At 44.3% G+C, this 13276-nt stretch overlaps 1 protein-coding gene across 1 annotated transcript in view; it reads right to left on the reverse strand.

Moving 5' to 3' along the window:
• Window positions 1–12: 12 nt before the first annotated feature.
• Window positions 13–13276, reverse strand: part of ezh1 (enhancer of zeste 1 polycomb repressive complex 2 subunit) — an 18983-nt gene continuing 5719 nt past the window's right edge. The window contains exons 10-21 of the mRNA XM_042708905.1: window positions 11362–11453; window positions 10918–11080; window positions 10539–10735; window positions 10133–10224; window positions 10000–10028; window positions 9692–9817; window positions 6500–6681; window positions 6282–6377; window positions 5895–5976; window positions 5706–5786; window positions 2725–2809; window positions 13–2473 (exon numbers count right to left, since the gene is read on the reverse strand). Of these exons, the coding sequence (XP_042564839.1) occupies window positions 2413–2473; window positions 2725–2809; window positions 5706–5786; window positions 5895–5976; window positions 6282–6377; window positions 6500–6681; window positions 9692–9817; window positions 10000–10028; window positions 10133–10224; window positions 10539–10735; window positions 10918–11080; window positions 11362–11453 (1286 nt within the window). The 3' untranslated portion in view covers window positions 13–2412. The remainder of the gene's footprint in view (window positions 2474–2724; window positions 2810–5705; window positions 5787–5894; window positions 5977–6281; window positions 6378–6499; window positions 6682–9691; window positions 9818–9999; window positions 10029–10132; window positions 10225–10538; window positions 10736–10917; window positions 11081–11361; window positions 11454–13276) is intronic.

Raw genomic sequence — 13276 nt, forward strand, 5'->3', positions numbered from 1 at the left:
TCAGAGACGTGATACTGTATAAATGTAGTTTATTTCTTTCATACACGTATCTGCTTACATTTACATGACAGGAGGAGATCCCATAGCATTTTATTTGTAATATCAGCACAGGAGCGCACACATGTCTCAGATTGCTCGTCATACATCTTTTGGAATGAGGGGATGGATGTAAATGACAATATATATCTTTCAGGCCAGGAGACCCGAGTGAGTACACACACATGCACACACCTGGTGGCACACACATGCATACATCAACCCTAAACTCTCCTGCAGTCTGCAAGAGGCTAGTTAGCCTAGCCACAGCTACCGCATCCAGCAATAGCATTTGAAATGTAACATTCCCATCTTACCTCCTGGACACATAGCAAAGTACTGTAATCAGCATTATGCCTAGAGCTCCAAGTAAAGGCCTCTTTTAAGGTCTAACTGAAGCCCTCAGGATCACTTCATAATGACCATATGACACATAGTAGCATAGAAATAGCTTAATATGATCTTTTTGTAAACATCTTCTTCATTGGACATAAAAATACTTAAGGCCTGGTTGTATTTGGTAACATTTCTCTCAGGAAAGGGGTCATTAGAGATGATAACTAACGCTTGCAAACAAGCTTTATATGTGCAATACATTTTTAGATTTCCAAAAGTGAGGAATTCATTGCCTTCCCTGTCATGTAACATACATTTGCAACAACCACCTGACCACCCAGTTCAATGGCCATACTAGTTTCCCTACATCAGCGATTCTCAATTCTGCTCTCTGCATCTCTCCCTGGTCCAAGCACATCTGTTTGAAATCAATGTCATTAAAATGCTGTTCATTACTACATCAGGTGTGTTCTGCTAATCAAGGGTGACAAGCTCAGTCAAGTATGCATATATGGTACCAGGGAAAGATGGAGTCTGTGCTGTGGGGGTGGGGGAACGTATAAGATGGATGACCACAGTCCTAGGTGTCTCTGGATGCTTTTCTGTTGCCTATCCAGTAGAGAGCAGCAGAAGTCCCTGCTAACGTTATCACTATGATCTACTGCAACAGAGTTCCTGTGAGATTGGTTACATGGGGAAGGTAAAACTGAGATCGCGTTTAGGCTATGAATGCAGATCTGAATCTAGGGCAAAACACACGTTAGCAACAGGGTAGCTACTTGATTTGGAACTACTGTAAGTGGTGCTATCCCAAGCCTGTGTGCTATCTTTTTTCTGTCCTTCCAGACGCTCTCTATCCCTTAGTCCTCTTTTAGGCCTTCTGTGTCTGTTTGTCTGTCTGTCTGTCTGTCTATCTGTCTTTCAATCCTTTAAGTTTTATTCTCCCTCTAGTCCCGCCATCTGTCTTCTGAACTCTATCTCTCCCCCATGGATGCATCTCCCTAGAACAGACTGTTTTCTATCTGCTCTGGCACAACATGACATCAGTATTTCTTTCTTTATTACCTCAGAGTCTCTTAGGGCCAGGCCACCTCAACAACAACATGGGTAACACACTGAAACAAAATCATATCTGGCTTTTTTTATTTTTTCAAATCAACTTTCAGCAAAAAAAGACCTCTGCTTTTTGCAATGAAAAGCTTTTTTAAAATTGAGGGGCAGCCTAACAGCCAAAGTGGCTGTTCATATTCATTAGGTCAGCGTATTACTCTTATATTTTTCCTCAGGCCTTTTCTAACAGATACTGATAACTTGTACTAATGTGAACTGTTTTAAATCCCTAAGACTGATCTTAAGTCAGGAAAAGATGATGCCGTCTGCAAGCTCAGGTTATGGATGAGCTAGGAGCGAGCCCTTTCTGAAGCTACGGAGGCTACCATGTGTAGCTATGGGTTGGCAAAATCCTGCACAGACAGGCCCTCTAGCTGCCCTATGAGAGACACATTTGTTGAGGGCTAATCAGATTACACACCGGATGTCCAGTGTCTGAGAGCTTGCACAGAGATGAGATTAGCGGTTAGCGTGTGTTGAGAGGAGTAGACTACACCTTTAGCTAGGTCACCAGAGAAGAGAGCTACAGAGGAGGACTAACTAGACTATAGTGTGTGTCTGTCACGACACCAAGGCATAGCACGGTCTCCTCAGACCAAACCAAGCTAACATACAGAGCAGCACAGCTGTTAGGATGCAGAGCGAGTGAGTGAGTGAGTCAGATAAATAGAGCTTCGAAAGCTTCAGGTACACAAATCAGATTTGGAGCTGAGAGCAAACACAGTACACTGATTGGTTACAGAGAGACCTGGGGGGAAGAGTTTTGTGACATGCGCAGAGGAGCTGCCATCTGTTGTAAGGCTAGTGGCTGAGCTTCTATGGCATACAGACCAGACTCAGTGTGACGGAATGCAGTGGGGTCAGGAACGTGGATGTTTAAACTTCAAGGTCAGAGATCAAAGTTCAGGGTGTGGAGGACGTGTCCTTTGATTAGACAGCATCGATCTCCCTCTCGATTCCCACATACTTCAGTGCATCTGCTTGGCTGTATCTGATCAAATAGAACAAACAGTGTGAGCTTTCAGGAATGCATCTGTGTGTGTGTGTGTTTGTGTGTGTGTGTGTGTGCCCCTGCGTATGCATTGGTGAGAGCGTTTGTGCATATGTTTCTACGTGTGTTTGCATACATTCATGCAGATATACATGCAGATGAATGCATGGTTGTGTGATAGCTTCCATTGTGTGTGTAGAGTGTGTAAATGCATGTTCATATGAATGTGTGTGTTTATGATGATGCTCAACCTGTAATCGAAGAAAAGCTCCTCCCCTTGCTGGATGGCTCGCTTGGCAAAAATCCCAATGCGGTGGTCTCCATTCACCATGACAACTGCAAGGAAAGTGTTAAGAAAATACTTAATGAGGGGCCAAACAGACTGACAGCTTCAATGTCGTCCTTCATCTAATGCCGTGGTGTAAACCTTAATGTCAGCAAGGCATAACATAAAAGTCCTGTTCAGTTATATATCAATATTATAATATCGACACCAGTGGTGTTTCTACATTAGGGGCACATGGGGCACTGCCCCACCAGATCCAGATGGCGCTGTGGTGCAGAACGCTCAATACATCTGTGCTTTGTGGCAAAATATATCTTATTTTATTTAATATGCAAAGTAGTAGTAGAGTAATTTGATTGGTATACGTTTCTGTGGAGAGAGTCAAAAGTTTCAGATTTCTTGGTATCAATATCAGCGAGGATCTGAGCTGGACACACCATATTGGTGTGGTTACAAGGACAGCGAAACAGAGGCTCTTTTTTCTGCGGCGACTGCGGAAATTTGGCATGGACTGCACTGTACTGACCAATTTTTACCGCTGCACCATTGAGAGCATACTGACTGGTGGAATTACAACATGGTTTGGCAACAGCACTGCCCAGGACAGGAAGACACTACAAAGAGTGGTCAAATCTGCACAGCGTATTACAAGGACTGCATTGCCATCCATCCAGGACCTTTACAGCCAGCGCTGCAGGAGGAAGGCCAAGCGGATCATTTTTGACCCTAGTCATCCCTGCCACAGTCTTTTCTCCCTCCTGCCTTCTGGAAGGTGATACAAGAGTATAAGGTCCCGTACCAGCAGATACAGGGATAGTTTTTACCCACATGCCATCAGGATGCTGAACTGTCCTTGAAATATCTTTTTGCACTACAATTTGTTTCTCTTTTTCCTACCCTTTTTCTCCATTCTCCAGTATTTAATTTATTTATTCTCTAAGTTGAACGGACACTGAGCACAAAGAATTTCATTACTGATAAATGCTGTTTATGAGTAAATGATAATAAACTTGAACTTGAACTTGAACTTGAACTTCTGTGTTTGTGCTCGCTCTGTGAAATGCTGCCTGCTCTCCGCTGTCCCTCACCTTCTGGGGCAGCGCTGCAAACATAAGACTGTTGCTATGGTAACACCAATGAGCGTGAGTGACACAGGCCAAAGTTTACATTGGGAGATGGGGCAGTTTTAAATGTGCCCCACGAAATCTGCCTAGCAACCCGTGACCAAGAAAAAATACAGATCGTACTCAGACAGATCTACGCCACTAACGTTACTGCTCGTTAGCTATCGCTAGTTTTCTACTGTTTTGGAACCAGCCTCCGAGTTTCAAGTTGCAGCCTGAAATAATTTCTGTTTATAAGACAACATTTTATGTAAGTTTTGCTTATTTAGCAGCATGATTTGTTGGTGTTATTTGTTTCAGTTGTGCCTTTCGCTTCATGTTGTATGCGTGTGCCACAAGCTTGATAAAGCATGCAAGTTATTTGAACTATGTTCAAATATCTAATCTATCTAATCTATCTAATCTATCTAATCTTTTTATTGTATTGCAATCTATTTTATTTACTTTATTGCTGTATTATAAGCAACATCTTTGTGTCGCGCTGATAACTGAAGCATGTGAAATGTAATTGAAATTAGATTTCTGCTCCCTGCCGGCACTCAAAATGCAGCCCATAGCCCAGACCTGGGCAAAGTGCGGCCCCAGGGCCATTTGCGGCCCGTTGGCTGTCCCTGACCGGCCCGCGGAGGTCAATGGTAAATTAGGGATCAAACGTAAATACCTGTACTTATTATACGGCTCTTCAGAATGTTCCAAAAAGTTCAGTTAATTTGAATAGGCCATCCCAACGTTCGCAGGTCTGTAAATTCTTTATATTCACTGCTGCGAAAAATGTATGACTGCTGTCATAGGCAACGGGTTTTGTGCTTCTAATTCACACCTCTCATATCATTCCGCAAGTAGTCCGGTCATTTAAGGTAACTGAAAGTCATTGAAACTTGAAGTCAGAAGGTGGGTTGCTTCGCATTTGCTTGAAGACGGCAACAAAATCATTAAAAAGAGGTATTTTGGAGGAATGTCTTCTATTGTTTTGGCAAGTAACCGTATAATAAGCGGGATATTTTTTTCCGTAAAAATATATTTATTTATTTACGTAGGCCTACATTTGTGCTTGTGGGTGTGCCTGCGAGCATTTGCGCTGATAAAAATGTATATTACTATTAATTTGTATACTTATACTATTGCATTGCAAGCTTGATCTCGTGTGTGTGTGTGTGTGCCATGTGTATTGGTCGTCTAGGCACACCTTTAATACTGCAAAAACACGCTCATTTTTAAAATCGTTTTTTGTGAATGATGATTAAATGTTGATTAAATAATGTTGCCGTTTTTACTATGCCTGCACCACATTTTTGATAGCCTAAATGTAACATCTACGCTTACCAGTAGCAGTTAATCAAAACCATACTATTTAATGTTTTTTATAAAGAGATACAACTTATATTGAGCAGAAGTGAGTTCAGCATATTGGTCCAGCCCTCCACAACAGTCCCACTATCTCATGTGGCCCCTTGGGGAAATGAATTGCCCACCCCTGCCATAGCCTATGCCTACATGGGCTTATAGGCAAATTGCTTATATAATAATATATTAATCAGCTAGCTCTATTTTTGTGATGATGACATGACGTCATACAAAATTGCCCCACCAGAAATCTCGGGCTAAAATCGCCACTGATCGACACGCTTGGACAACTCTTCTGATAATGGTTCCATCAAAGAAAGACGTGAGACATATGAATCATGTAAGTCATGCAGGACTTTGTCCCCAGAGGTTAGTAATATCTTGAATGACTGTAAAACCAGGAGAACAGAAGAAGAACCACATGAAACCTCTTCTGAAGAACTACCAGAACTTCACAGACCGTGCAGGCGACTCGTACCTTTGGCATAGCAGTTGGGATTGACAGAGTGATTGGCGAAGCGGATTTTGTTCCCTTTCCGCGTGGCGTCCACAACAAAGTCTGTTCAGGCAACACAAACGGGTAAAGTGGGGGTAAGTGAACTTAGCATGCTCTTCTCTTTCCACATGGATGTGTGAGTGTCACAGGTGCACAGTGCTGCTCTCTCACCGTTATTCAGATTGAAGAGGAAGCTGGACATGTATTTGTCATAGATTCTCCCACGTCTGTCGGCCTCGTCCTGCGAAATCATCTGAATACACACACACACACACACACAAGTGCACATGCAAGCACGCGCGCACACACACACACACACACACACACACACACACACACACACACACACACACACACACACACACACACACGCACACACACACACAAACATGGTGGTGTATCACATGACTGAACCCTAGGATCTGCTGGACTGCATGTAGAACAAGAAACTGTACACTGGTACAAATATGCATCATTGATCGGACCCAAGTACATGTTGTGTGTGTGTGTGTGTGTGTGTGTGTGTGTGTGCGTGTGCGTGTGCGTGTGCGTGCTTACCTCTCCACAGTACTCAGAGATAAACTCATTCTTCTGAACGGACTCTTTGATGAAGGTGCCCCATCCGGCCACATCAGAGGGAGCCAGCAGGAGATGCTGAACACACAGACCATCAAGTCCCATTACAGATGACCTTCTCAAGACGCTAATGCTAATGCGTGTGTTATTAGTCAGTAATACAACTACATTCATTCATAGTCATGCCTCTGGCCTAATACCTTCTTCAGGCCTCTCTGGATGCTGCAGTTCTTGCAGGACACCTGCTTGCTCTCCCAGTGTTCGTCGGCCGCACCGCAGGTCATGCAGAGGTCAGGGTCGCACTCCCGCACCGCCAGGTAGCACGGGCACTGCTTAGTGTTGCACTGCGTTTTACAGCGGCAGCCTGGGAAGCGGTTCTGACCTGCAGCCACATGGGGAGGGGAGGACATCATTATTACATGAATGAATGAATGAATGAATGAATGAATGAATGAATTAAGGCTGAACTCAAAACTTTCCATAGCAATCAGTGTTGCGTTAATATCTATTTGTAGTGTAGACACAATAACACTGCAAAGGTGTGGCAGTTTGTACACGGGTTGGATAATAGTTTTAACACATATAAAGTTTGCTAAGTACCAGACAGACTGAAAACTGACAAACTGTGCAACACATTTTGCACAGTTTATCTGTGAACAGATAAAAGTTACTTTAGCGGCTTTAGTCACTTTAGTGCCATTGCAGAGATTAGCAAAACACACAGTGGCTCATACTGGGCGCTCCTAATAAGTAGTACTGTACATGAGATAATCTGTCCTTGGAGCAATGGGAGAAGAGCCTATAGCCAGACTCCCTGATGAGTATGGACTGAGGTCACTTCTCCTCTGCTTCATGGAGCAATGAGCAGCGTAGACCCACAGCGAAGACTGGTGCTTGCACTGGGTGTGCTGCAGTCACTCTGGCACGCCATGACAAGATGGGGCACAGCATCGCTGTGGGCGGGTTACACGGAGGAGGAATGATGGAGATTGTCATGGGAAACTGCCCACGGCTGTGTGTTATGTAGACCCTTTGTACTGATGGTAGTCAGTTATACAATCACGATGCAGAATTAATACTTTGCTGAGCTGCAAAACTCAACTCCTGGAAATAAGCTATATTTATCACCAGGTGTATGAGTTGGGAGTTCTGTAACACCCACGATTAGCCGCCACTCTGGGTGTGAGAAAACATTTAAACTGTTAAAAAATAAATAAAACTGAGACCTGAGAAGCAATCTTTTAGTCAAATATCCCAGTCCAACGCCACACTGAATGAATGATGGTCTCATGTGGCCCTCTAGTGGTGGTTTAATGGAACGGCTCTGAACATCATTCAGCTCATTATAGCTAATTGTCCTCTTCACTGGTATGTGTCACTGTAGCCATTAGATGTGTTAGTGCCAGTAAACGACAGACCTTTTGGATTTTATAACCCTTCCCCTGGTCTCTGAGGGCAGGGAGTGCCAAGAGTGCAGAACGCAGCTGTGCACCAAAATCCGCTGGGGCCTGGCTGACGTCACTCACATCGTTACAGAGGAAGAAGCACACATATCTACTGACCGGTCGGTTAAATCTGACTAGGAAACATGTTCGCATTTAAAAAAAAGCATTTACTAGCATTTACTAGAATGTACAAAGATGGGGAAATCAAATGTATGAAATGTTGCCACTCAATCTCTTCATAGTTAGCATCAGACTATCCTCACTCTGAAAACGACCCATGTCACTTACTACACGGTACTACAACTCCCATCTCAACCTCCTTCTAGGTTTGTTTTTTTGTAATTCGCATCAACATCCTTCTTCAAACCTTCTTACTGATTTGCACTTCTTTCTTTTGCGCTATTTTTAGTGTCTGTCACTGCAAGTCCCACATGAAGACAAGTTAATTTCCCGAAGCCGGCATATTCCTCTCCAGTATTAGACTTACGACTGCATGAGACTGCACGACTGAGACTTTTTTTCTGGTCTCTGCATGTGTTTGTGTTCAAGTTTGGACCATCGTGGGTTTCGCAGTCTCTTGAGTCCACACATCTGTTCCATGTCGACTGTGTGGTTTGGTGAGTGTCAGGCTGTGTGAGAGTGTGGGGATGTGTTGCCTAGATGTATCTGTGCATACTCACGGGGCTATGTGTGTGTGTGTGTGTGCGTGTGTGTGTGTGTGTGTGTGTGTGTGTTTGTGTGTGTGTGTGTGTGTGTGTGTGTGTGTGTGCGTGTGTGTGTGTGTGTCTGTACCCGTTATTTATGAGTAACTGATGTTCCAGAACACCGCAACTGTGTCAGATCGCTTTCAGATTGCACAAGTCTCAGTGTTTCTGCTCAACACACATCAAATATAAACTTACACGGATATATGCACACTCTCTCTCTCTCTCACACACACACACACACACACACACACGCACAAGCACACATACACACAGATACAATTTATCTGGAGACCACTGCTCTCACACAATGTACCCTAAGTCATTTCCTCTTGGCTCTCTGCCTTGGGAAGGTGGGAGAAGAGCCGTAGAAAGCAGAAGAGGCCGATCATAAAAGTAAAAGACAGTCGGCCCAGTGAGAGCTGAAATCTCCCTGCAACACTTTATTACTCCCTGCTCCCATGTTCTCTCTCTCTCTTTCTCTCTCTCTCTCTCTCCCTCTATCTCTCTCTCTCTCCCTCTCTTTCCACTCTATCGTTCATGTATTCCCACTGTGAGGCAGCACAGGAGTATGTTTGGACTTTGTGTCCCTCCCCCTCCCTCCCCCTCCCTCCCCCTGCCTATCTCTCCATCTCTCTCTCCTTCTTTTTGTCCTCTTTCATGTTCTGTCTCTCTGTCCCTCTCTCTCTCTCTCTCTCTCTCTCTCTCTTCCTCTTCTCATTAATGAATGGGTCACATCCAACACCTGAGACAGATCACTTTACTGCCACTCCTCTCCGGTTACAGCGGTGTGAGAGAGGGATTTGGGAGACAAAAGAGCGAGGGATAAAAGAGGAGGGAGCCGAAGAAGAGGGATTTGGGAAGGAAAGAAAAAAGGGATTGAGCATTTAGGTGAGGATGATATCCTCTGAGCAGCCTACACACTAGGCCTGTCTTCCTTCCGCAGCCAGAGGGATTTGCTTTTGCACATTTGTGTCAAGAAAAGTGTGTATGTGCGTGTTTGTTTGTCTGTGTGAGTGTGTGTGTGGTGAGAGAGAGTCTATGCGAGAGAGTGTGTTTGTGTTTGCTGATGTGTGTGTGTGTTTGTGTGTGAGAGAGAGAGAGAGAGAGAGAGAACGTGTATGTTTGTGTTTGCAGATGTGTGTTTGCATGTGTGTGTGTGTTTGTTTTTTGTCAGCGTGAATGTGTGTGTGTGTGTGTGTGTGTGTGTGTGTGTGTGTGTTTGTTCTGAAGAGCCACTTACACTGGTGGTCACACTGGCAGAATTTCTCGCAGAAGTTCTGGGTCATCACGCAGGGGCAGGAGCTGTCACATGGGTGCTCAGGGTGGTCACATGGCTGGTAGTTATACACCTGATTGGACGAATTATCTGTGTGGGGCAGAGGTAGAGTTATTAGACCAATACTTTACCTGTACACCTTGCACCAAGCACTTCAACAATCAGGGTTGAAATGACAGACAGGCAGACAGACAGATAGACAGGCTGGCAGACAGACATGCAGATAAACACATTTACGTAATAAAAATCAATTTTTGAAGGCTGAGCTGTACCTTTTTTCAGCTGGATTTTGGCCCATAACCTGCAATGGCAAAACCCAGATTGATGCATTTAAATGCTGATTCTTACACATCATTGCAATCTCTTGTATTTATATTATGGTTGACTGACACCTGTCAATCATACCTGTGCTTCCTCTTTTTCTTCTGTGGAGACGCCCCTCCCTCCTGCACTGGCACACGGTGAATCAGCATCTCCTTCATGGCAAAATCATACACCTGAAAACACACACACACACACACACACACACACACACACACACACACACACACACACACACACACACACACACAAACACATAAATTCACCTAAGCACACACGCGCATACAGGCGCTTGAGATGACAAACAAACACCCACATGAAAATCTATGTGCAAACACGAACGTGAGAGAAATCAGATCAATCTAAGAAAACAGGAGCAAGAGAGACAGAGAAAAAAAGAAAAAAGAAAAGACAGAGACAGAGAGATCTCAGGCATTGCAACAGAGACAGAGAGATCTCAGGCATTGCAACAGAGCTGAGCAGCACTGACTTGTCTGCAGGTCTTGGTGCCTATGAGTCTGGAGATGGAGCAGAAGTTGTTGAAGTAGGTGCCATGGAGGACCCTGAAGAGAGACTCTTCCGCCCCGCTCCACTGCTGATCTCCCTGGGCCTCAGCCTTCTCCTCCTCCCCCCTCTCCTCCTCCTCCTGTTTCTGCTTGGTGGGGGTCTGGCAGCGAGAGTTACCTTCTGAGACACCCCAACACGTATATATATACACACACACACACGCACGTGGACATATGCACACACAGAACACCCCACACAGAGACCAACAAAAGGAAGCAGTTCAGCTTTCAGTGCCTCAGGATATTTTACGACATCTTTCCACGCAAGCATTATGTGTGTGTGAGAGTGTGTTCTTTGCCAACCTGAGGAACTGGTGGTGTCATGGTCGCTGTCACCTTCTTTGTTCCCCTCCGTAGAGCCAGTGGACGCAGGGCCACCCGAGCTGGAGGCACAGGGCTGCCGGCGACCACGGCGCGAACGCTGAGATTTTTGAATGTTCTGGTCAGCAAACTCTTTTGCCCCTTTCTAATAGACAAGGAAACAGAGAGACAGAGAGCATACATTAGGGTGTCTGTAGATACATTAGGCCTGTAGGTAAGTATACTGTGTGTAAGTATACTTCAATGTTGGGAAATGTCTATGATTTGACTGTGTGTCTCTTTGAATTGTGGGGGCTGTTGTATGTTGTCTGGTGTAGCTGTGCCGTGTGTTGTCTTCAGACTGTAGATTGCTGTCTGTGTTGTTGTTGAATTGTTGCCTGTTATGTCTGTACTCTGTGATGTGTGTTGTAGTCAAGGGTCAGTCACCTGCAGAAGGAAGCAATTCAGCCCACATGGTTCTGTCTCCATGCGAATCTCTTTGTTCCTCCTCTTGTAAACATTGGGTGAAGCATGGAAGGCTGAAAGCACAGAGAAACACATTCTCACAAAATAATACAAGCATCCAAGGATCACCCAATCCTGTGTTAGATCTATGTGTAGGGAGGGACCTCGTAGTACAATCTGTCTGTGTGGACACTGGGCTATAAGTCTATATCTGTGTGTACACTGGGGTATAAGTATCTGTGTGGACACTGGGCTATAAGTCTATATCTGTGTGTACACTGGGCTATAGGTCTATAGCTGTGTAGAGTCTGTGTGTACACTGGGCTATAGGTCTATATCTGTGTGGAGTCTGTGTGTACACTGGGGTATAAGTATATATCTGTGTGTACACTGGGCTATAAGTCTATATCTGTGTGGAGTCTGTGTACACTGGGCTATAAGTCTATATCTGTGTGTACACTGGGCTATAAGTCTATATCTGTGTGGAGTCTGTGTGTACACTGGGGTATAAGTCTATGTCTGTGTGGAGTCTGTGTACACTGGGGTATAAGTCTATATCTGTGTGGACACTGGGGTATAAGTCTATGTCTGTGTGGAGTCTGTGTACACTGGGGTATAAGTCTATGTCTGTGTGTACACCAGGGTATAAGTGTCACATAGTTTAATCGCAGCAGAACTGATCGGTATGTTCACTTGTCACAGTTTATCATGGAAGTCATAAAACGTTAAAGAGTTAATACTTTTTTGGGGGCTGTGGCTTTTAACAGAATGACTACTGTGAGAACACGTTGAACGATGTGATTGGCCGAAGAAAAATCTATTGGGAGGAGTCAGTAATGTAACATAATTGTGATTGGCCCTAGTGCAAATATGTTTTCTTGCTACAGATGCCAGCAGGTGCACATTTTCCAACATATGGGAGGAAATAACATTTCTGAAGATTTAAATCCCTGTTTCCACTCCATAACAAAGAGAAATCTGACCTGTGTACATTAGAAGTTCATCCTATGGGCCTAAGTCTAAGTCATTGACAACACTGCTCAAGTCCAAATTCCAGGCCAATCATCTTTCCTGTCCCATGCAGCTCCTTAAATAAGACTTTATCAACTTGAGCTTAGCAGTGCACTCATCCTGTTCTCTTTTTTCCTTCCTCGTTTGAGCGCCGCTTTCTTGTTTGGCCTTGCTGAACGTTATTTATGCTGCTAACCTATTGTCCATTTGCTGAAGAACACTTTAGCTTTTTGCTAAAAGGATCAACCATGGAGAAAACATTTACGTCAGCTACCAAATTAAATAAGTAGTGGGTAGAAATGACATTAAAACCCTTATGAAAGCCGTTTTGGAACATTTCAAGGACAAATAAAAAAATACATTAAAACAGGCCATGAATCAAAACTATGAGTTAAAAACACAAGGTGGGAAGGTGGTATAGCTTTCACAATTGTGTGAAACGATGAGTGGGCGAGAGGGCCCACCTACAATAGTAAAGCAGCAGAGAGTGGCCTTCCTACACGTGTCCCTGACAGCCTCTGGGCCCCAGTGCACTGCACCCTCAATACCAGTGGGAGGAGTAGAAGTGAGGAGAGAACATTTAAAAAGAAGATGTAAAAAAGAGAGAGGAGGTTATGTCAGTAGGACATAGAGAGAGAGAGAGAGAGAGAGAGGGAGAGAGAGAGTGTGTGAGAGAGAGAGAGAGAGAGGGAGTATGTGTGTGTGAGAGAGAAACACAGAGAATGAATGCAGAGCAATGCTATACAGATGGGAAAAGTCTGGTGGACAGGAAAAGCTTTTGTCCTCATTATGACAACAGAACTACACAAGCTCTCAAAGCAACCACACAGAAGAGAAGAGATGAATTGGAATGGGATTCAGAGGGGAACAACTGAGGCTACAGTGA

The sequence above is a fragment of the Clupea harengus genome, chromosome 1 (genome assembly GCF_900700415.2).
Source record: "Clupea harengus chromosome 1, Ch_v2.0.2, whole genome shotgun sequence".
NCBI lineage: Eukaryota > Metazoa > Chordata > Actinopteri > Clupeiformes > Clupeidae > Clupea > Clupea harengus.